The 20717-nt window shown below is 44.3% G+C and overlaps 1 protein-coding gene across 1 annotated transcript; it reads right to left on the reverse strand.

Moving 5' to 3' along the window:
* Positions 1 to 255: 255 nt before the first annotated feature.
* MARCKS (myristoylated alanine rich protein kinase C substrate) lies at positions 256 to 5457 on the reverse strand. The gene is made up of 2 exons (XM_050949875.1): positions 4974 to 5457; positions 256 to 3218 (listed from the first exon to the last, which is right to left on the reverse strand). The coding sequence occupies exons 1-2, from the start codon at positions 5070 to 5072 to the stop codon at positions 2475 to 2477; spliced, it is 843 nt and encodes a 280-aa protein (XP_050805832.1). The 5' UTR covers positions 5073 to 5457; the 3' UTR covers positions 256 to 2474.
* Positions 5458 to 20717: the final 15260 nt, after the last annotated feature.

Raw genomic sequence — 20717 nt, forward strand, 5'->3', positions numbered from 1 at the left:
AAGGGAATGCAGTGATTTGGTTCTTCCTGACAACTTGACAAGAGGGAGGGAAAAAACACCACACAAAACAAAAACCTTCAATTTAAATATAAAGGAATGTATTTAAAAAATATGACATTGAGTATAGGGCCAAGACATCAAATGTCTTGAACAGTTTTTTGTTGTTGTTTTTAAACCATATTATAAAAATCTTGAGTAAAATGGTTATAAAATGAACACCTTCAATAGATGTACTCCAAGAATGACACTGGTGTGGAGGATCTCATTTTACATCCATTTATTTCATCCCATGGCCATTACAGCATAATATTCAATACATATCTAAAACTATAGAGAAATACCAGGATGACTAGTGTACATACAAGCCAAAATTAAAATGGTAGACAGCTGAATAAAAATAAGTATGCATTCAGCAGGAATCCAATGCAGTTAATTCAGTTCTTTTGGGAACCAGGTGCTAATGTGCCATTTTCTCATAAAATGAATCATAATTACTTCCAAAGAAAGATTCTGCTAAAAATTTTGATGGAAGCAAGTGTAATACTAAACTCTCTCCTATAAACTTAGGAGAAAGATTCTTGAATCAATTTCCACCCTCTGAACACCATTGCTACTTTTACATAAGCCTACTGTTTTATTAAGGCATAACATGCCCTGAGCAATATGCTGGAAATTAGCCAAACATCCGAACAATTAAAGGCAAGCACCAAGTGAATATTTTTTATAGACAAATTTAGCAATCCCCTTTGTAACTCATTTGTAGTTAGGAGTAACATGTTTGAAAAAAAATATTGCTTTTAGATGCTGAGCAGACTGCAAGAAAACCACAAATGTTTTTACGCTACATATTTCAAACTGGTTGTCTAAAACTAGACAAGTAGAAGTGGCATAAAAAAACAAATGGACCATTTATTTCAGTGCCTAACTCTAGGCAACCAGTTCAGAAAAATTTGGCCTAAGACCATATAATAAACACCTTACCCAATAAAATCCAAGTCAAATATTAACTTTAAGAGGTAGGAATAGAGTCTGTTGTATACAACTGGTCTCAAATCAAGATGGAACCTGGGCAATGGCAGTCTTACTATGCCATCATGTTCTCAGATTGGCTTCCAGTCTTTTGTTCAAAACAAGCAGAGGCCATCTGGAGATATTGCTTATAAATTTCTTCATAATAAAGACTTAGAATATTACTGAATCCAAAATTCTAAGCCATTTCTAAAGATAGCATTAATGGCACACAAGATCCTTCTCTATGCAAGTTTAAGCCATACTTGGTAGTCCCTTTATAGCTGTCAGAGGATCCATAAAAGACACAACCAAATTATACATTTTATTCACATTTATTTTTCGCTTTTAGTGTGCTCACAGAAAATTAGAACACCTTAAGCAGGAGTTTAATAGCAATTTTTGTAAGCAAAGTTACATTCCATCTCTAAGTCAAATTGGTCAAAGCTTCTCCAGTATTTACAAAAACATGATAGACAAGATGCTACACAAAAACCATTGCATCTGAAGAGTTTTCCTTTATTTTCAAAGACAACTGGAAAAGAAAGCATTGTCTGCTGTAATCAAAAACATACCACAGTATAAACAGTAACCATTCCACTTATCACAGCTTGATTGAGTTTAAAATTTGTGTTTAAAAGGTCCAAGATGACTGCAGTTTTACAAAAATGGGCAGGGTGGAAAGAGTTGCAAACTTCATGTGCTTCTGGATATCAAGATTTGTTTTTATACAATAGTCACAGTTAAAAACACCCTGCTGGTAATACATAATTACACTTTATTAAGGTCATAAACCAGCAATAAACAATAAAGCCTATACAACTTGTATTTCTACTTAATCACTGACTGGTACAGCTAACATGAGATAAGTGAAAAGTTCCTATGGTTTAAATGAATTCCTAAGACTATGATTTTTTTCTGGGTATTGATTTTTTTCCTTTCCTTCTTAGTCAAGACTTGTAGTGTTGTAAACCTTATAGAACATCTGCCTCACAAAATACATTGTAATAACTTTCTTTTAAAAAAGACTAACCCCTTACATCATTTCTTGTGGCACACTCTTGGCAATTATGTGCACCACTAATTCCTCACTGTGGCCCCTATCACTTCATTTGATATCCCTTATTGACCCCACCCATCTCCTTCATATATGGGCATGTCCATAGATTGACAAAGAAAGTTTACATTTTGAATAAAAGATGCAAAGTATGCAAAAACATTAATACTGATGCAAAAAAAAAAAAAAAGGAACAAGGCAGAGGGAGGTGTTTAGTCTCCCCTCTACCTGTTGGAATGGTGGTAACAGAATTATTTGAGATGGGATCTGTGGGGAGAGAAAAAAAGAGAAAGACATCTTTTAAATCAATCCCTGGTTGTAGACAAGTTCTCCAAAACCAGTACCTGGCACCACTCCAACAAACAAACAGGGGGAGAAAAGTTCTTCGATTATCTCAAAATTGCCATGTTTACTCTGCCGATTCAGCTGGTGGGGCTTCTGGACTAGACTCAGATGGGACTTCCTGTGTAGGAAGTGCTGCCTCTTCTACTTTGGGTGCCTCTTGTTCAGTTGAAGTGGCCTCAGTTGTAGCACTAGGGGCAGAGGCAGCTGGTGCCTCTTCTGGTTTATCCTCAGGCTTTTGCTCTTCAACAGGCTTGGCCTCTTCTCCCGCAGGCTTCTCTGGTGCTGTCTCTTCTGATTTTGCTTCCTGAGAGTCACCAGTCTCCTCCTTTGTTTCCTCCGTGCCGCTAGCTGCAGCAGCACAGGACTCCTCCTGAGCAGATTTACCCTCCTCATTGCTTGTTGCTTCTGGAGCAGTAGCTGCTTCATCTTTCCCTCCCTCTGCAGAGGCAGCTGCACCTTCATTCTCTGCTCCTTCCCCAGCCTCCTTTTTGTTCTTTTTAAAGGAGAAGCCACTTAGCTTAAAGGATTTTTTGAAGGAAAAGCGCTTCTTTTTTTTTTTCGGGGTCTCATTGCTGGAAGAAGGGGTAGCCCCCTCCTCTGCCTTCAAGGAGGGCTCTCCCTCAGCAGGCGAGGCTGGTTCAGTACTCTCTGCTTCTGTTCCCTCCTTCTCAGAGGCAGGCTCAGAAGAGGCTTGCTCTTCCTTCACTGTCTCTTCAGCAGGTGCACTGCCATTTGCTTGGACTTCCTCCTTGCCTGCCTCAGCAGCTGCTGGAGAGGCATCACCATTCACCTTTACATGGCCGTTTTCCTGGAAGAAAACAACTCAGTGTTATTGGAGAAAGATCTGCTTCTCAGCCATATCCCAAGCTCAACAGCTCATTTCCCTTAACCAGAGTCTGCACTTTTAGACAAAACTGGATGGATCAGACAGTACTGACTGCTTTAAGAATACTTGCCATGTTATGCCAATACTAAGGCATGATTTGAACAATTATACCAGTTTGAGGATTTGATCAGATCAAGTGATTAACTACAGAAACAGTGGGGTCCTAAGCCAGCAGTTGCAATGGGCAGACTCGCCATTGCTCCTCTCGAGAGAAGGCAGCACTGGGCTCTTTCAAAATCAACAGCCCTGCCTTCTCCCCAGCCCAGGCTTCGGGAGCGCAGCCCATTGGAGCTGCACTGGAAAACCAGCACCAAGCCACGCCCCCGCCTGCTTTCATAGGGTACGCCGGGGACGCCTGTGTGGTTGAAAAAGCCAACGCATCAGCAAGCCCCGGCAGGGCAGCAAGCCCTCCAATCACTGCAGCTCCAGCGGGCCTCAGGCAGGCCGGGTAGAGCGGCTCTCCGCCGGCAGAGGGCACTGTGACTCCAGCTTGCAGAGCCGGGCCGGAGAAGGCCGGAGGGGAGGGGGCAGGGAAGAAGAGGAGAGCAGCTGGCGGGCTGCGGGGCTCTCGCACGCCTTGTCCAGCAGCAGCGCAGCTGAGCAGAAAGGCGAACAAAGCTCGCCTCGGTCCTTGCGTCCGTTTCACGCCCCCTTCAGCCAGCAATAAAATCAAAATAAAGACGTGGCTTCCCTCCCCCTGCTGGCTGGTTAAAAGACGCTCCCCCGCCTCTCGCTGTATTTGCATTTTTAACGAGTCTAAAGCCTCTCCGGAGGACGGCGGAGCCCGGCTGGCTCCAGCAGCAGCTGCTCAGAGGCGTGGCGGGAGTACCCGGTGTTCAGATACAGGCGCCACTCGACTCCAGCGCAGCCCAGGCGGTGCGACCAGCGCCGCTACCCCTGTTGCACGGGGGGCGGGGATGGCAGAGATGAGGGTCACGTTAGTGCAACGCCAAGAGTCACCCCCATCCCCCAAGTCCGGAGTGTGTTGAAACAGCAGTGACGCGAAAAGCCTCCCAGAGCAAGTCAGCCCCCCATGGTTTAAATCGTAGATTGAGCCCGGATCCGTAGAGGAGTAGGGGCGAGGCAGGCATGCAACAACATGGAGAAGAGCGTGCTTCGCTACCCCTTCCCTTTTCCAGCCAGCCATCTCCCAGAAGCACAGCGATCTCCCCAACAGGGTACCCACGGGCATGCCACTTCCCTCCCCTAACCTCACCACTGCCAGTTTGCACTGCAGAGAGCAAATCTCATACTATCTACCAATCCACCCCCCATCAGGGGCATTTTTGGCTATTCACAGACAAACGTCTTCAGGGGAATAAAGCTAATGCACTGAGATGAAATGGACAGAAAAGCCAACTCAGTATCACATTCCTCAGTTTACAAGCAGCTTGCACCCCACTCAAATAACGCACCAGTGATTTTTATCTGCTCCACTCCATTGAAAAAAAAATCGGGTCTATAGAACCCTTCCTCTCCCCCACCCCTTCCAATAAAACAGTGAAAAAGCCATTTCTTTGCATCAAGTTTTCAAGATAAAGGCTTTGGCCGTATTCTCCATCTAATATGCTCAAGGCACCTCAAAGGGGGAGGAAAAATTAAACAGGATGCAAAGGATGCAAGTTTTGCCGTTTAAAAAAAAAGGGGGGGTAGGTTTGAGGTTGAGGGGTTGGTTACCTGTCCATTCGCCTTGGAAGGAGATGCAGCCACCGCTTCCCCAGGTTTCTCAGCAGCGGCGTCGCCTTTTGCAGCGGTCTTGGAGAACTGGGCACCCATGCTGTCTTATTCAACAAAGAAACTCAAGAGATCCAAAAGGAGGGGAAACAAAGAGCGTTGGATTGGTATAAATACTGGGCGAGCAGCAACACACACACGCACACACACACCAGAGGGGGGGGGAACACAGAAGAGAGAACAGAACCGATTTATATGCACTCCTTTTTAAAAATTTAAGTTGAAGAGATCAAAAAGCGGCAGCACAGGAGGAAGGGGGGAAAAGGAGGGGAAAAAGTCGAGCAAAAAAAAAAAGAGCCCAAGTTTAGTAAAAAGAAGTAATAAAAAATCCCAGATTTGTAGCCGTACTGTAGACAAGGGGAAAATGGAGAAATCTCCCTGGTTGCTAATAAGATGCGGAGTCCAACGCCCAAGTGCACAGATGAATGGGCTTTCCGAGGGCTGACGGCAACCCCCTGCCCGTCGCCGACCAATCACGGCGCCGCCAGACAAAGGAGGGGGTGGGGCTTCCAATTGGAGCGAACAATGGAGCCGCGATTGCAATAATTTGAAATCAGCCTTTGACTGATAATTAATGCCCCGAAAATAAATAAAGTAATGGAAAAATGCATGCACTCTTTTTTCTTCACTTAAAATGATGATGCATGGGTTTATTGCCCTTTCTTTTCTGAGGTGAACTAACAGTGTAAGGGGATTTCATTTGACTTGCGGTGGCTCTGTTTGTGTGCCTCTGTCTCTCTCCCCCATTTGCTTCTGTGTTAAATTAGAGACAATGGTTTGACTTATGTGTTTGTGATTTCATCCTCTTTCCCCTACTCCACCCGCCCCCCTCCATCCTCTGCTGTAGAAGATCAACAGATACTATGCGAGGTTTGAGTTTTTTATTTAATTGGTTGCAATTGCTCTATCGCTCCAATTTGGAAGGTATTTAAATCACGTAGATCGAGTTCGAGTTTTGCCAAACGAGATCACGAGTTGAAATTAGTAGGTCTGTAGGCCAGATGTTGAAAATGGCAAAAGCTTCCGCGGCCGCCGCCGAAAAAGCAGAATCAAACCCCTCCCTCTAGCAGTATTAGCTTGAAATAAAATATTCTGTAATTAGCCTACGGGTCTAATTAAATTCTACTGTCTGATTATCCTTGATTTATATTTTTAAAAACTGTTTTGTGAGGCGGCTACCACTTAGATTTTTCATGCATTAAATTACTGGATGAAGCAGCGTTATCAAGGATATATTTGTGCTTTCCCCAAATTATAAGAGGTAATTTGATACTAATTCGCTTGAAATAATATTGCTGCTAAGTACATGAGTAGCAGCAATTATTTGCGTGACATACAAGGGATCCGCATCTTTTTTTAGGGGGTGCGGAGGAGTGGCTTTTTGCATGTCTGGCAGCCTAGGTCTACATGGACTGGTATTTGTTTTTTTCAGTTGAAATGGATAAATTATAGGGGAAAGGCTGCCTAAACCTCTGTTGAAAGAGCGGTAATGAGAAAACCGATGAAATTACTTTTTAAAAAAAAGATCAAATCTCAAAATGTCCGATTTGTTTATGAACAAGAATGTTACAACCATTAAAATAATCCAGGGTTCAGAATTTCAAGACACCGGTCCAAACTGCCCACCTCTCTGACCCCAAAGATCTCATTGTGCTGCAGAATCTGATGATCTTTGTATGTTCGCTGCATTTCAATAACTCTAATATGAACAATCCTTTATTTGTAGCAAGAAGAGAATCAGTCAAGATAATATTACATTTCTTGGGGGCAAAACACACGAAGGGGCATTTGTTTTTTAGATCAAGCTCTTATTCTCCCTTCTGCTGCATTTCAAATACAACTTCCCTCCTGCATTTCAAGGAAAACGGATCGCATCGCGGAAAACGCTTAGTACCAGCCTCGATTTCTTTGGTTTAATCATTATCTTTCTTTTCGAAACCAAGCTGAAAAGCGTCTGTAACGATTTGGGTTTTATACACACTGCTTCGGTTTGATGCCTTAGTCAATCACCAAGTTATATTTCCCCAAAGCTGATGTAAATAGTTTTTTTGCAGAACTGCATCGTGCCAGCAAACATATCTTATCGCCCTTAAGGGAGAAGACGCTGGCCAGGCTATCGGCAGTGATGGTTGAAGGAAGCCAACCCCTTTGTGTAAATGGGAAAGTCCCAAACAGAAACGTAATTTAGACAAATCCAGTAACATCCAGACGTTTGTGAAATGCACTTTGGAGGAGGCTGTTGATTTTCTTCACCAGAAAAGCTGGAAAAATACCCTCCATCTGCACTTTTTGTGGTTGCTGTGTTAAATTGCTGTGGATCCTAGCTATGTGGCAAGACGCGTCTCCTCCAATATATGCACAGAGAGCAAAAGGACTTGAGATGTTTCTGCAGAACCCCATGGAGGAGGGGGCTTCTTTGTTACCCGGCTGCATTGCTTTTGCAGGGTGCCCATTTACTGGGTATCGGCTGGTTTCCGTAGCGACGGCCGGCGAAGATTCGGAGCGTTTTGGGGGGGGGGGCGGGGGAGGCGAGGAGGAGGAGTGAGAAAGCGAGTGGGGGGAGGGAGCGAGAGACAGAGCGGAGCAGATGGACCCCTACCCTGGAGGGGGCGGTGGACGGGGGGAAGGAGAAGTAGTTGGCGCTGTGGCTGTAGCTGCTGGCGGGGGGGAGGAGGTAAGATGGGAGTGGTGGCTGCAGGGGCGGGATTCCACAGCTGAGATTGGGAAGGAGTTTCCATGCCTTTGCAGCTAACTCGAATTGCGATCCCAGTAGTGTGGCTGACTTGGAGCCGGGGCATGGAAAAGCGAGCGGGGGAGGAGACTGATTCCGTGCCAGGGCTTCCAGAGGAAGCATGTGAAAGGGCAGCTGGACTAGTCTGAGGGGAGGGGGAATGCAAGGGACAGACACTAGGTATTTCCAACACGGAAAACAAATGAATGAGAGGAAGAGACCTGAATGCCAGGGGAGGGGAGGAAGGAATGGGGAGGGGGCAGGGAAGTGGGGTGTTGGAGTTTTTTTCTCTTACATCTCAGCCAGGAAAGGAAGGCAAGAGAGAGTTTATTGCAGTGTTGTTGTAGCTGTGTTGGTCTCAAGATATTAGAAAGACAGGGTGGGGGAGGTAATATCTTTTATTGGATCAACTTCTGATGGTGAGAGAGGAGCTTTCCAGAGCATAGGAAGAACAAGGGACCCAATAATCAAGCTGACTAGTATAACCCCACCCATGTACTTATTCACTATACTGATTTGGACTCTTAATACATTCCATGCCTGGCGTACCAGAGCCCACTTTTCCACTGAAGCTTTAAAAACTCCTGCACCCCAATCTGGGTCTATGCTGGTTATGTGATATGTATGTATCTCGTGATCCTTGTAACTGATACATGTAATCCCTCATAACTCAAGCTTGACTCCAGATGTACTGTACCTTCCCTCTTGTATATATTTAATTTTAAACATCAACTTTAAAAAAAAATTCTCTCTTTGTTTCCTTTTGTCTCCCCCATCCATTTGTTGCAGTCACATGTTGTCTCTGGTATCAGACTGTAAGCTCTGTGGGGCAGGGGGCTGTTTCTTTGTTGTGTGTTTGTACAGCACCTAGCACAAAGGGGCCCTGGTCCAGCTGAGGTGCCTAAGCATTAACACAGCAAATGAATAACAGTGACAAAGAGAAAGCTGTTCAGGAGTGTTCATTGTCATCACTGGGGAAGTAAAACCTGTTGGGAGTGTATATCTAGTGACCGATACATAGCAGAGACAATTTGTCATGAAAAAGAACCTTGGAGGTCTCCCACTAAGTCTTATATCCCTGCAGTGAAAGCAATGTGATGCAGGGGCAGTTGGCCAGGTTCCTTATGGTGCTAGTCCTGTTTGCAAAGAAATTTTAGTCTTTTATAGATCCCTTCTTGTTTTGATTTTAATTAGATCATTTTTATTTGTTTGGATTAGTATATTACCTGATGTCATATTGCCTGAAGAATAAGCCAGAATTGCAAAATCAGTGTAAAAATCCATGTTTTCCCTTGTCCAGGCATAGTGGTAAACCTTTATTCCATATGCCAGCTCATCTGAATTTTAGAGAAATGTCACGAAAGTATTTTACAGAATTATTGTAGGAGTCATGATGGAGTATGTATTGTGATCCCAATATGTTTTCCAGGCATCAGTCATCTCAGTATTTTATAGCTCTACAGTAAAACAAGACAGCATTACTTATACAAATTCTTCTGTACAGATGGTACGTGCTGATCAACCAGTTGTACAACAATCCAATTAAATAACTCAAAAGTACACATACACTCCCTCCCACAAGTTCCCAACAAACCCTGCAGATAACCTAAATTCTGAGCTGGAAGAATGAAATTTAACCCCTTAGCAAAACCACTTCCAGCTAGTCTTCTGGCTGTCCACCATCACACATTGCCTCTTCTGCCCCCAACACACACATGTGTTTTAGGATAGATTCTTTATTCTTCTAAACTGTTGGCAATTAGCAATTTACATGACTAAATGAAAAATAAATAAAATACACCAGTCTACTGATCAACAATTGTATTCTTCCAGCATGAGCAGCACTAATCACCTTCAAAGTTGCAATAAATTCAATTCATATACAGTCCCTTTCATCCTAAAGCATCCCAAACTGCTTCACTAATCAATATACAAACTATACACAGGACTCATTTAGGTTATCTAATGGCACTAATATACAATTTAGGAGATAAAGTGAATATTGATGCTGTAATATCAGATTGAAATTGAAAGAGAAATTCAGGGAAGGCAGCATGTAATTAATGAAGTATGGAGTTTGCCAGGCACAAAGGTTACGACCGTTACTCTTACGAAAACCTACAGGTTTTATGTTTCATCTAAAAGACAGCACTCCCAACAATACACATCTACCATAGTGTATTCTCATAGACATTAAGGTCAGAAGGGCCCATTGTGATCATCTAGTCCAGGGATTGGCAACCTTTTGCATGCGGCCCATCAGGGAAATCTGCTGGCGGGCCAGGATGATTTGTTTACCTGCCGCGTCCACAGATTCGGCCGATCACAGCTCTCACTGGCCGCGGTTCACCGTCCCAGGCCAATGGGGACTGCGGGAAGTGGCAGCTAGCACATCCCTTGGCCAGCACATTGCAGGCCACAGAATCTCATCTCACCTCAACTATGACTACCTCATCACTTCCTGCAACATCCTAGGCCAAATCTAAATTAGAAAAGCTTTTCTGATAAACTGGCAAAGCGTTTCTAGTGTGTATGACCCTTATGTCAGTGTAATGGTGCTTGAACTGGCATCCTTTTTTTCAGCCTCATCTCAAATGAAGTAAGCTATACTGCTAGCAAAAGCCAGTTTTGCCAGTATAATTGCATCTATACTAGGGGGTTTGTTGGCACAGCTATTTGAGTCACAAATCATACGCCTAACTGACATGGCTATTCAGCAAAAGTTTGTAGAGTAGGCCTAGCCTCAGTTTCTGTTGCTTAGTAGTTTCTCATCTGAATACTGAGCTAGCTTTTCTTTCTTTAGCATGGGAGATCAGTTGAGACAACACTACGTAGCGTGGGTTTAAACAGTTACACTCTAATAGCACGTTGCATATAGTGCCTTTCATTCAAGGATATGAAAATTAATATTACATTAGCATCTACAGGCCACAATTGAGATTGGGGTCCAGTTGAGCTAAGCATGGTACAAACACATAGGGCTTGTATACTGGTATAGTCAAAGTGACAATAACCCACCACAAAACAACCAAAACGCTCCCACCCTTAATGTGGATGCAGTTATACCTGTAATACAGTAGTTACACTGATAAAGCCTATTCTGGTTTGGGTACATAAATAAATTATACCATTATATGGCACCTTTTATTGTTATAACTGCAATAAATAAAATCACACCCCTAACCAACATAGTTATACTTGTAATACTTTTAAGTGTAGACCAGCCCCTATTTAGAGACTATCCTGTGCTGCAGAACCTACAAACAAAATAGACAAGACAGGAAGGGGAGGCAGAGAGTTGAAGGTGTGACTTACCCAAGACCCCATACAGTAGGTCTGTTCAATGGTCTGCGGGGAGATATTGGATGGGATGGGAACTGAGTTACTGCAGAGAATTCCTTCTAGGGTGCTGGCTGGCGAGTCTTGCCCACATGCTCACGGTTTAGTTGATCGCCATATTTGGGGTCGGGAAGGAATTTTCCTCCAGGGTGGATTGGCAGGGGCCCTGGAGGTTTTTCGCCTTCCCCTGCAGTGTGGGGCACGGGTCGCTTGCTGGTGGATTCTTTGCAGCTTGAGGTCTTCAAACCAATTTTGAGGATTTCAATAACTCGGTCCTGGGTTAGGGGTTGTTATAAAATTGGATGGGTGGGGTTCTGTGGCCTGCCTTGTGCAGGAGGTCAGACTAGATGATCATATTGGTCCCTTCTGACCTATGAGTCTATGAGTCTATGAGTCAGAGGCAGAGCCAGCGATGGCAGAGCTAGGTCTCCTGACTTGCAGTCCAATGCTCTATCCATGGAGCCACCACATTGCCTCTCCTACTAAAACACTTTAGAAATAGTCTCACAACACTCTTGTTGTGAATTTATTTTCATTATCTTCATTTCACATAGATGGAAACTGAGGCAGAGATAGGTGAAATGACTTGACCAAGGTCACAGAACAAATCATATGTGCACCAGACTTTGAGCGATAGACTTTCAGTCTCATTCTCTAATCAGCAGTGATCTTCCTTCTCAGTAATACTTGATATTTACATGTTGCAAGTGTTGTTGTAGCCGTATTGCTTCCAGGCTATTAGAGAGACAAAGTGTGTGAGGTAATATTTCTTATTGGACCAACTTCTGCTCATGAGAGACAATAGGCAGAGCTCTTCTTCAGGTCTGGGAAAGGTAACCAGAGTGTCACAGCTAAATAAAAGCTGGAACAGATAATGTATTAGTCCATGTTGCTACAGATTGTTATAATAAACAGTAAATCCAGTGTCTTGATTAAGTCCATGAGTTCTGGTGTCTAGCCAAGTTATTAATTTAAGCTCCAAGGCTCGTCTTTTGAAGGTACACATTCCTTTAAGAATGAGGGCTGAGAAGTCAGATACAGAGTTATAGTTTTGTGAAAAATGTTCACCAACAGGTGATATTTTTTGTGTGTGCATTCATTTGAGAGAATAGTGATTGTCTTTTTTCACCCACATGTTGGGACATTTAGTTCACTGGTGAGGTAGATCATGTAGTGATAGACATGTAGTAACCATAGATCTTGAAAGATGTGTTGTGGAGGTGTTGATTGTTGTAGCAGTGGAGATATGTCTGTAGGTTTTGCATTTGTTGTTACAGCAGGGTCTGGTGCCACTTTGAGTTGGTGTGTCGTGATCTGTGGGGAGCTTGCTTCTGATGATAAGTTTGGTGAGGTTGTGGGGGCTGTTTGAAGGCCAGAAGAGGGAGTTCAGGAAAGATTTCTTTCAGGACGTAGTCTTCATGGAGTATGGGTTGTGATTGTTTAATAATACCCCATATGAGCTCCAGTAGGAGGTGATAGGTGACAACAAGGGCTGTGTGGTTGGAGAGTTATTGTTTTTTCGTTATTGAAGCAGGTTCTCTTGGAATATTTGGGAGGCCTGTACCATGATACAATCTATTTCTCTGGTAGAGTATCCTTGTTTGCTAAAGGCGTTTTAAAGTGTGTTAAAGGGTGTATCCTGGACTTTCTCCTCAGAGCATATTTCTGTGGTAGTTGAGTGCCTGGCTGTAGGTAACAGATTTCTTGAGGTGCTTGGGGTGGTTAGTGGATATAATATATTCATTTCCATTTGACATATGAAGAAGCTGAGAGAAAGGATAAATAATTTGTGCAAACCCACACAACAAGCAAAAAGCCAGAATTAGCTCTCAAAATTCCAGCAGACCACATAAATGGCAGTGACTTTTGGCGTTAGATCAGGATAAAAGATATATTTTTAAAAAATATATTACTGAACATAATTTAATTAAGATGTTAAACTTCTTAACTTTTTTTTTATGTTTCAACTTGTCACATGTAGACAGAGCAAGTTGTATTTTAACACATTATCTGATTGAGATGAATATGTTAAAATACAACTTACCCTGTCAACATTAGGGTTTTAAAATATGTTAATTAAAAGAGTTCACTAACACCTTTTTCAAAGACACCTTTTGTTCTAGCCTAGACAAGCCCTTAGAAAACACAAATTCAAGAAAACTATGGAAGGTGAAAATAGGGGAAAAGCATTACAGAAACTGTGAACCAATGTGGGCTGCTTAGTGTGCTCAGTTGAATGTAATTTCCCAGAATCCCCTTCCAATAGTTATCTAAACTCAGAGAACATACTGAAAAGTCTGCTTGTGTTTTGAGATGCACAGAGAACTTTGCTGTATGTAAAGAAAGCAACAAACAAACAAAAAGATAATCAAAGTTTACACTGAGAGAAAATGTTCTCTATGCTTCAGCCTCCCCTGAAGCCATTTCTTCTATTATCCTCTATTGTTACACAGTATCAATGTAGCATATGCATAAGAACGAAAACATCTTGCCTTCCCAGGAAACATTCAGTCTGACAGGCTAAAGTAATTTCAGTCATGTTTTAAACCATACATACTTTCTGATACTGAGAAACAGGACTATAATCTGGATAATACAAGTCTCAGGGTATGGCTACACTTGAAATTTCGTAGTGTGAGTGTGGTCGGAGCGCCAGCGCTGGGAGAGAGCTCTTCCAGTGCTGCACGTAAACCACATCCCTTATGGGTGTAGCTTGCAGCGCTGGGAGCCGCGCTCCCAGCGCTGCAGCACTGATTACACTGAGGCTTTACAGCGCTGTATCTTGCAGCGCTCAGGGGGATGTTTTTTCACGGTGACCCCTGAGCGCGAAAGTTGCAGCGCTGTAAAGTGCCAGTGTAGCCATGGCCTCAAATTCTAAAACTAAATGAAGATTTATAAAATGGTTTCAAAATTTTGCTCCTGGTTTCAAGAGATGCACATTTCATGATGTCCCAACTCTCAGCATTGTGATTTCTTAATGATCTATCAGTTGTTTGTTTCTTCAAGCTTTCTTTGAGCTTCATACAGTGCAATCTCTATTGCAGCTGTTGAAGCCTGGGCCAAGCCTTTTACTAATATTTGCCAAACTTTTATTAAGTAAATAAATCCAACAATGTTTGCTAAATCTGATCTAAACTATATGTATGTCCAGTATGCTAGAAAAATGGGAACAAAACAAGATTCAGATTTTTTTTGTAGGCATTGTAGAGTGTCTTGTCTTTCTAGACCAACCAACACAAACTTCTCCAGTAACTCAAGATAGTTTTTTTGTTTTGCAATATGTTAACAAACCAAAATAAAATCCCCTTCCCAAGAAAACCCAACCCCCAAAACAAACAACTGCTCAGACTGAAAGCATAAACATGCACAAATATATATTAGTAAAATACTTTTTCATAGGCCAGTTACTGTATATGGCTCAAGCAGTGAAGTTTTAACTGTGTTATTTATATTTTAGCAGTAAAAGTCAGGACTGGGGAGCCATTGCACTAAGCAAAGACAAGGTTCCTGCCCTAAGAGAGTTTTACCTTATCTACAGGTTTCAGAGTGGTAGCCGTGTTAGTCTGTATCAGCAAAAAGAACGAAGAGTATTTGTGGCACCTTAGAGACTAACAAATTTATTTGGGCATAAGCTTTTGTGGGCCAAAACCCACTTCATCAGATGCATTTTTAGTCCACGAAAGCTTATGCCCAAATACATTTATTAGTCTCTAAGGTGCCACAAGTACTCCTTATTCTTTTTACTTTATCTATTTTACTCATAAGGAAAACACTTATATGGCCTTGTCTTTATTCAGAGTTGCAGTGATTTAACTAGAGATGTAATTTTAAGCTGATTTAGGACAGGTCTACACTGAAAACGCTGCAGAGGTGTAGATGCAGCACTTCAATTAAGACAGTACTATGCCAGTGTGGGAGAGCTTCTCCAACTGGCATAGTTAATCCACTTCCCAAGAGAACTGAAGCCCTCCCGTTGACATAGTGCTGTCTATATTGGGAGTTAGGTTGGTATAACTATGTCACTCAGGGTATGGCTACATTTGGAATTTCAAAGCGCTGCCCCGGCAGCGCTGCGGGAGCGCTGCCGTGGCAACGCTTTGAAGTGTGAGTGTAGTCAGAGCGGCAGCGCTGGGAGAGAGCTCTCCCAGCGCTGCATGTAAACCACATCCCTTACGGGTGTAGCGTGCAGTGCTGGGAGCCGCGCTCCCAGTGCTGCTGCCCTGATTACACTGATGCTTTACAGTGCTGTATCTTGCAGTGCTCAGGGGGGTGTTTTTTCACACCCCAGTTGCAGCGCTGTAAAGTGTGAGTGTAGCCAAAGCCTCAGGGACGGCAATTTGTTAAACCAGTGTGAAACCCTATGTAGACATTCTTACATTGGTTTCAATTTGGTTTACATCAGATTAGCTTACCGCTGGGGTAGAGAAATACATCTGTAACTATATCTCAATATAATATAATCTATACCTTTAAAATATATTTCAAAGCTTATAGTTATTTTTTTTACTTAGCTGAAGTCAGTAAAACACTGAGTTCAGCTAAATTGAATAGGAGACTCTTAATCTGAAAAAAAGAGTGTCCACACACGAACTTGCACTGAAATATAAAAAAAAAAAAAAAGAATTAATATGGAAGTGGCCATTTAGTTCCAAGCTTTTTGTTGTTTTGTTAGTTTTTTGTTTGTTTTGCAGACCAGCCCTTGGCTCATCATAATTCATGCTAAGTAATCAGAGGCGGCTATAGGGATTTTGCCACCCCAAACACGGCAGGCAGGCTGCCTCCAGTGGTTTGCTTGCGGAGGGTCCGCTGGTCCCGAGGCTTCAGTGGACCTCCCACAGGCATGGCCGTGGGACCAGCGGACCCTCCGCAGGCAAACCGCCGGAGGCAGCCTATCTGCTGCCCTCGCGGAGCTGGCACAGCGCCCCCTGCGGTTTGCTGCCCCAAGCACGCACTTGGCATGTTGGGGCCTGGAGCCGCCCCTGTAAGTAATTCAGATTTACCTCTCCTTTGTATTGTTGGAGCAATGTGAAACAACTGAAGAATACCAATGAACCTGGCTCTTATAATTGTTCTCTCCTCTATTTGTTTGCTTCTTTTCAAATCTTAATGTTTTTATTGTATTGTATTATATTTTCAGGCTACTGTTCAGCACTTGCATATCCTGGTTTCAAGATTTATTTTTTGTCATTATCTATGTAGCATCTGATCCTAGAAACTCTTAGGTGAGTAATCCTTGTGTATGTAAGAAGTCCAGTTGCCATGTGAGTATGGCTTTTGCAGGCCCAGGCTCAAATGTTCTCCCTCATATTCACAAATAACTTAAATTATTATTAGTGGGTGTTGTGGCTGCAATGGAGGGCGGGGGAGCAAATAGAATTCTTTGCATCAGAAATGTGTGACAGAGATGTAGATGCTTTAATGCTCTGGGATTAGTAAATTAAGAGTTGATTGAGGATTTATTTTTGTGTGCGATGAAGTGAAGACATTTTAAAATTATTAGAGAGGCTGAAGGAGCCAGTGGTTAAGGCACTGAACTGGCACTCAAGAGATCTGGGGTCACTTCCTGGCTTTGATGTAGATTACTTGTGTAACCTTGGACAAGTTCCTTAATGTCTCTGTACCTCAATTCCTTATCTGTCAGATGGAGGTAATACTGCTTTTGTCAGCCATTTGAATTCTGTGGAGCAAGGACTGTCTCTTACCATTTGCTTGTGGAGTGTCTAGCATAAGGGGGCTGTGATCGTTGGTGGTGCCTCTAGGTCAGTGTTTCCCAAACTTGGGATGCCACTTGTGTAGGGAAAGCCCCAGGTGGGCCGGGCTGGTTTGTTTACCTGCCCCGTCCACAGGTCCGGCCGATCACTGCTCCAGGCCAATGGGCAGGGCTGGTGCAACCCATTAGGTGACCTAGGCGGTTGCCTAGGGCGCTAACATTTGGGGGGCGGAGGCCACCCCAGTCATTGTTGGTATTTCGGGGGCGGGACCTTCTGCCGTCTCTGTCAGGGATGCCATTTTGGGGGCGAGACCTTTCGCCGCCTAGGACACCAAAAAAGCTGGCAGCGCTCCTGCCAATGGGGGCTGCTGGAAGTGGCAGCCAGTACGTCCCTCGGCCTGCACCGCTTCCAGCAGCTCCCATTGTGGGAGCCGCGATCGGCCGGACCTGTGGTCGGGGCAGGTAAACAAACTGGCCCAGCCTGCCAGGGGCTCTCTCTACACAAGCGGTGACCCAAATTTGGGAAACACTGTTCTAGGTGTAACTGTAAATAATAATACATTTTTTTCCTTTCTCCTTTCCCCCTTCTGACTGGAGAGGAGTTAACAGGCTTGAATAGTCACTTGAAATATGTTAACTACTTATGCTAAACAATCTGTTCCACTTGTATTTAGCTGCAGCGCTCTGACGGCTTCTCTACACTCGAACCGCTACAACAGCACAGCAGCTGCGCTGCCCTACTGCTTCACTGTAGACACTAGCTACGCCGATGGGATGGGCTCTCTTGTTAGCGCAGGTCATCCACCTTCTGAGAGATGACGGAAAAATTCTTCCATTGACCCAGCACTGTCTACAACCGGGGGTTAAGTTCGCTTTACTATGTTGCCCGGGGATGTGGATTTTTTACACCCCTGAGCAAGGGTTTGGGAGGGGGTGAGGGCTCTGGTGGGCGGTGCAGTCTCTGGGGGGGGGCAGGGATTTTCAGAGTTTGGGGTACAGGAAGGGACTCCAGGCTGGGGAGTGGGGCCAAGATTTTCAAAGTGTGGGAGGGGCTTAGGGCTGGGGCACGGGGTTGGGGTGTGGAGGGTGTGAGGGCTTTGGCTGGGGGTGAGGGCTCTGGGGTGGGGCCGAGGATGAGGAGTTTGGGGTGCAGGAGGAGGCTCTGGGATGGGGTTGAGGGGTTCAGAGTGCAGGAGTGGGCTCAAGGCTAGGGCTGGGGATTGAGGTGCAGAAGGAGTGTTCAGGTATGGGCTCCGGGCGGCCCCGGGAAGCAGCCCTGCAGCTCCCATTGGCTCCCTGGCTGTCTCTGTGCCTAGAAGTCAGAGGGACATGCCGGACACTGCAGCCAAATGGACTTTTAGTGACCTAGTCAGTGGTGCTGACCGGAGCCACCAGGGTCCCTTTTCAACCAGGCGTTCTGGTTGAAAACTGGACACCTAGCAATGTAGCCTGGTTGACCTAACTTTCTAGTGTAGACCAGGCCTAAGGGTATGTCTACAGTATGAAATTAGGTCGAATTTATAGAAGTCAATTTTTTAGAAATCGATTTTATAGAGTCGATTGTGCATGTCCGCACTTAAGACCATTAACTCGGCGGAGTGTGTCCACAGTACCAAAGCTAGCATCCACTTTTGGAGCATTGCACTGTGGATAGCTATCCCACAGTACCCGCAGTCTCCACCATCCATTGGAATTCTGGGTTGATCTCCCAATGCCTGATGGGGCAAAAACTTTGTTGCGGGTGGTTCTGGGTACATGTCTTCACCCCCCCCCCCACCCCATGAAAGCAACCGCACACAATTGTTTCGCACCTTTTTTCAGGGGTCCCGTCCACAGGACCCACTCAGCCCACTGCCTGCCTGGATGATAGGAACCCCAAGCAGGCAGTGGGCTGAGCAGGTCGGCAGACGGAGCCCCAGAGCAGCAGCAGGGTGAGTGGCTCAGCCCGCTGCCGGTCTGGGGTTCTGTCCGCCGGCTCCTGCCAGCCGGGGTCTCGCTCAGCCCCGCTCAGCTAGTGACTCCAGGTCATTCTCTTCTTTAAGTTTTGTCTCATGGAGATTCAGTTCTGCCTGGAATATCATGTGAGCTGGAGGCTTCTGCCTCAGGCTGCTTGCCTAGCCGGCAGCACCGCACGGTTGCGCCTACCCTAGCCTGCCCCTTGCTCCCATGGCTCATGAAGCCTGGACAGTAGTAAGGAGCAGTTCAACTTGTGGAATGACAAATCCAGAACGAAGGATTGCACTCTATGGTCCACGTTAAGATTATTTCAGAGTCCTAGATAGCATTTAGTCCCTATAAAAAGCTTCATGAAAAATTTCCCCCACCCCTAAAAAAAATGTTAATTTATCTGAGAAGCTGAAAGGGTAAGGAACCCGGGACTATAACTTAGAGAGCGCTTCCATATTATTTAACTCATAATTGCTATAATTCAAAGTAAAATTTCACAGTGTGGTCTGTTCTAAGACTAAAAATGCAGGAGGGGAGTCAGAAAAAGGAACAGTGACCTGTTTCCACCCCGTTTTAAATCAGGGATGTTTCATGTGTTATGTGATCATGGTCACCACTACACTACAGGCCTTTTGTGTGTTAGGTGAATGTGATAACCACTACACTACGGGGCTTCTCTTTTTTTGCCACAGACTTTGCTGAATGCACAGGAATGTTTTCTCTAGCTACAGAAGCTACCTAATGCAATGTCTATATCTATGGCCTTCCTGCTCACAAAGCAGTCATGCCCCCGCCCAAGGCTGACACAGCGACCTGGCTCGAGCAGGATCGCTAGCGAGGCATGATACTTTTGCCGTTAAGCAAACACAGCAATTCTTTCCTGGCCTCTGTCACTGTTTGCCTCCATGCATTCAGCTGTGCCCTATCAGTGCGGGAGGACTGCATGAGCTCGGAAAACATGTCATCACAAGTGTGTTTTTTTCACCTTCTAATCTGCGATAACCTCAGGGACGGAGATGATAGGGAGAATGTAGAAACATTCTGGGGGGACTGCATGGTCAGCTGTGCTGCTGAGTGCTGCTGAGTTCGCAATGCTGGCCAAACAGGAAATGAAATCCAAAAGTTCCTCGGGCTTTTCCTGTGTACCTGGATAGTGCATCTGAGTTCAAAGTACTGTCCAGATTGGTCACAATGGAGCACTCTGAGATAGTTCCTGGAGGCCAATACCGTTGAATTGCATCCACACTACACCAAATTCGACCAGGCGTTGTTGATTTCAGCTCTAATCCCTTCATTGGAGAGGAGTACAGAAATCAACTTTAAGAGCCCTTTAAGTCGAAAAAAACGGCTTTGTCATGTGGACAGGTGCAGGGTTAAATCGATGTAACACTGCTAAATTCAACCTAAACTCATAGTGTAGACCAGGGTTAAGTACATTTCTCAGACCTGAAGAAGAACTCTGTGTAAGCTTGAAAACTTGTTTCTCTCATCTATAGTAGCTGGTCCTTAAAAAGGTATTACCTTACCCACCTTATCTCTCTAATAATAAATTAGTTATGTTAGCCAAGCAATTAAATAAATGGGTTTTATTACTATTAAAACATATATCCTAGATTTTTCTTCTGCATGCACATCCACTCCTTATAATTAAAGAAGTCTTTATCCTTTAAATAAATTATCACAAATTACACAATTCCAAAATATTGAGGTCTGGGGCCTGACCCAGAGCCCACTGAAATAAACTGAAACCTTTTCATTGACTTCAGTATGTTTCAGATCCAGCCCTAGAATTTGGTCTCTAAGGGTATGTCTACACTGCAATTAAAAACCTGCAGCTAGCCCTTGGGCTCATGGGGCTGTTCAATTGCTCTGTAGATGTTCAGACTCGGGCTGCAGCCTGAGATCTGGGACCTTCTAGAGCCTGAGCCTGCATGTCTACACCTCAATTAAACAGACTCTT

Source organism: Gopherus flavomarginatus, chromosome 4 (genome assembly GCF_025201925.1).
Source record: "Gopherus flavomarginatus isolate rGopFla2 chromosome 4, rGopFla2.mat.asm, whole genome shotgun sequence".
NCBI lineage: Eukaryota > Metazoa > Chordata > Testudines > Testudinidae > Gopherus > Gopherus flavomarginatus.

Coding starts and splice junctions, on each gene's coding strand:
- MARCKS (XM_050949875.1), bottom strand. CDS start 5,072: ATGGGTGCCCAGTTCTCCAAGACCGCTGCAAAAGGCGACGCCGCTGCT. Junction 3,219..4,973: donor CTTCCAAGGCGAATGGACAG/GTAACCAACCCC, acceptor GTTTTCTTCCAG/GAAAACGGCCATGTAAAGGT.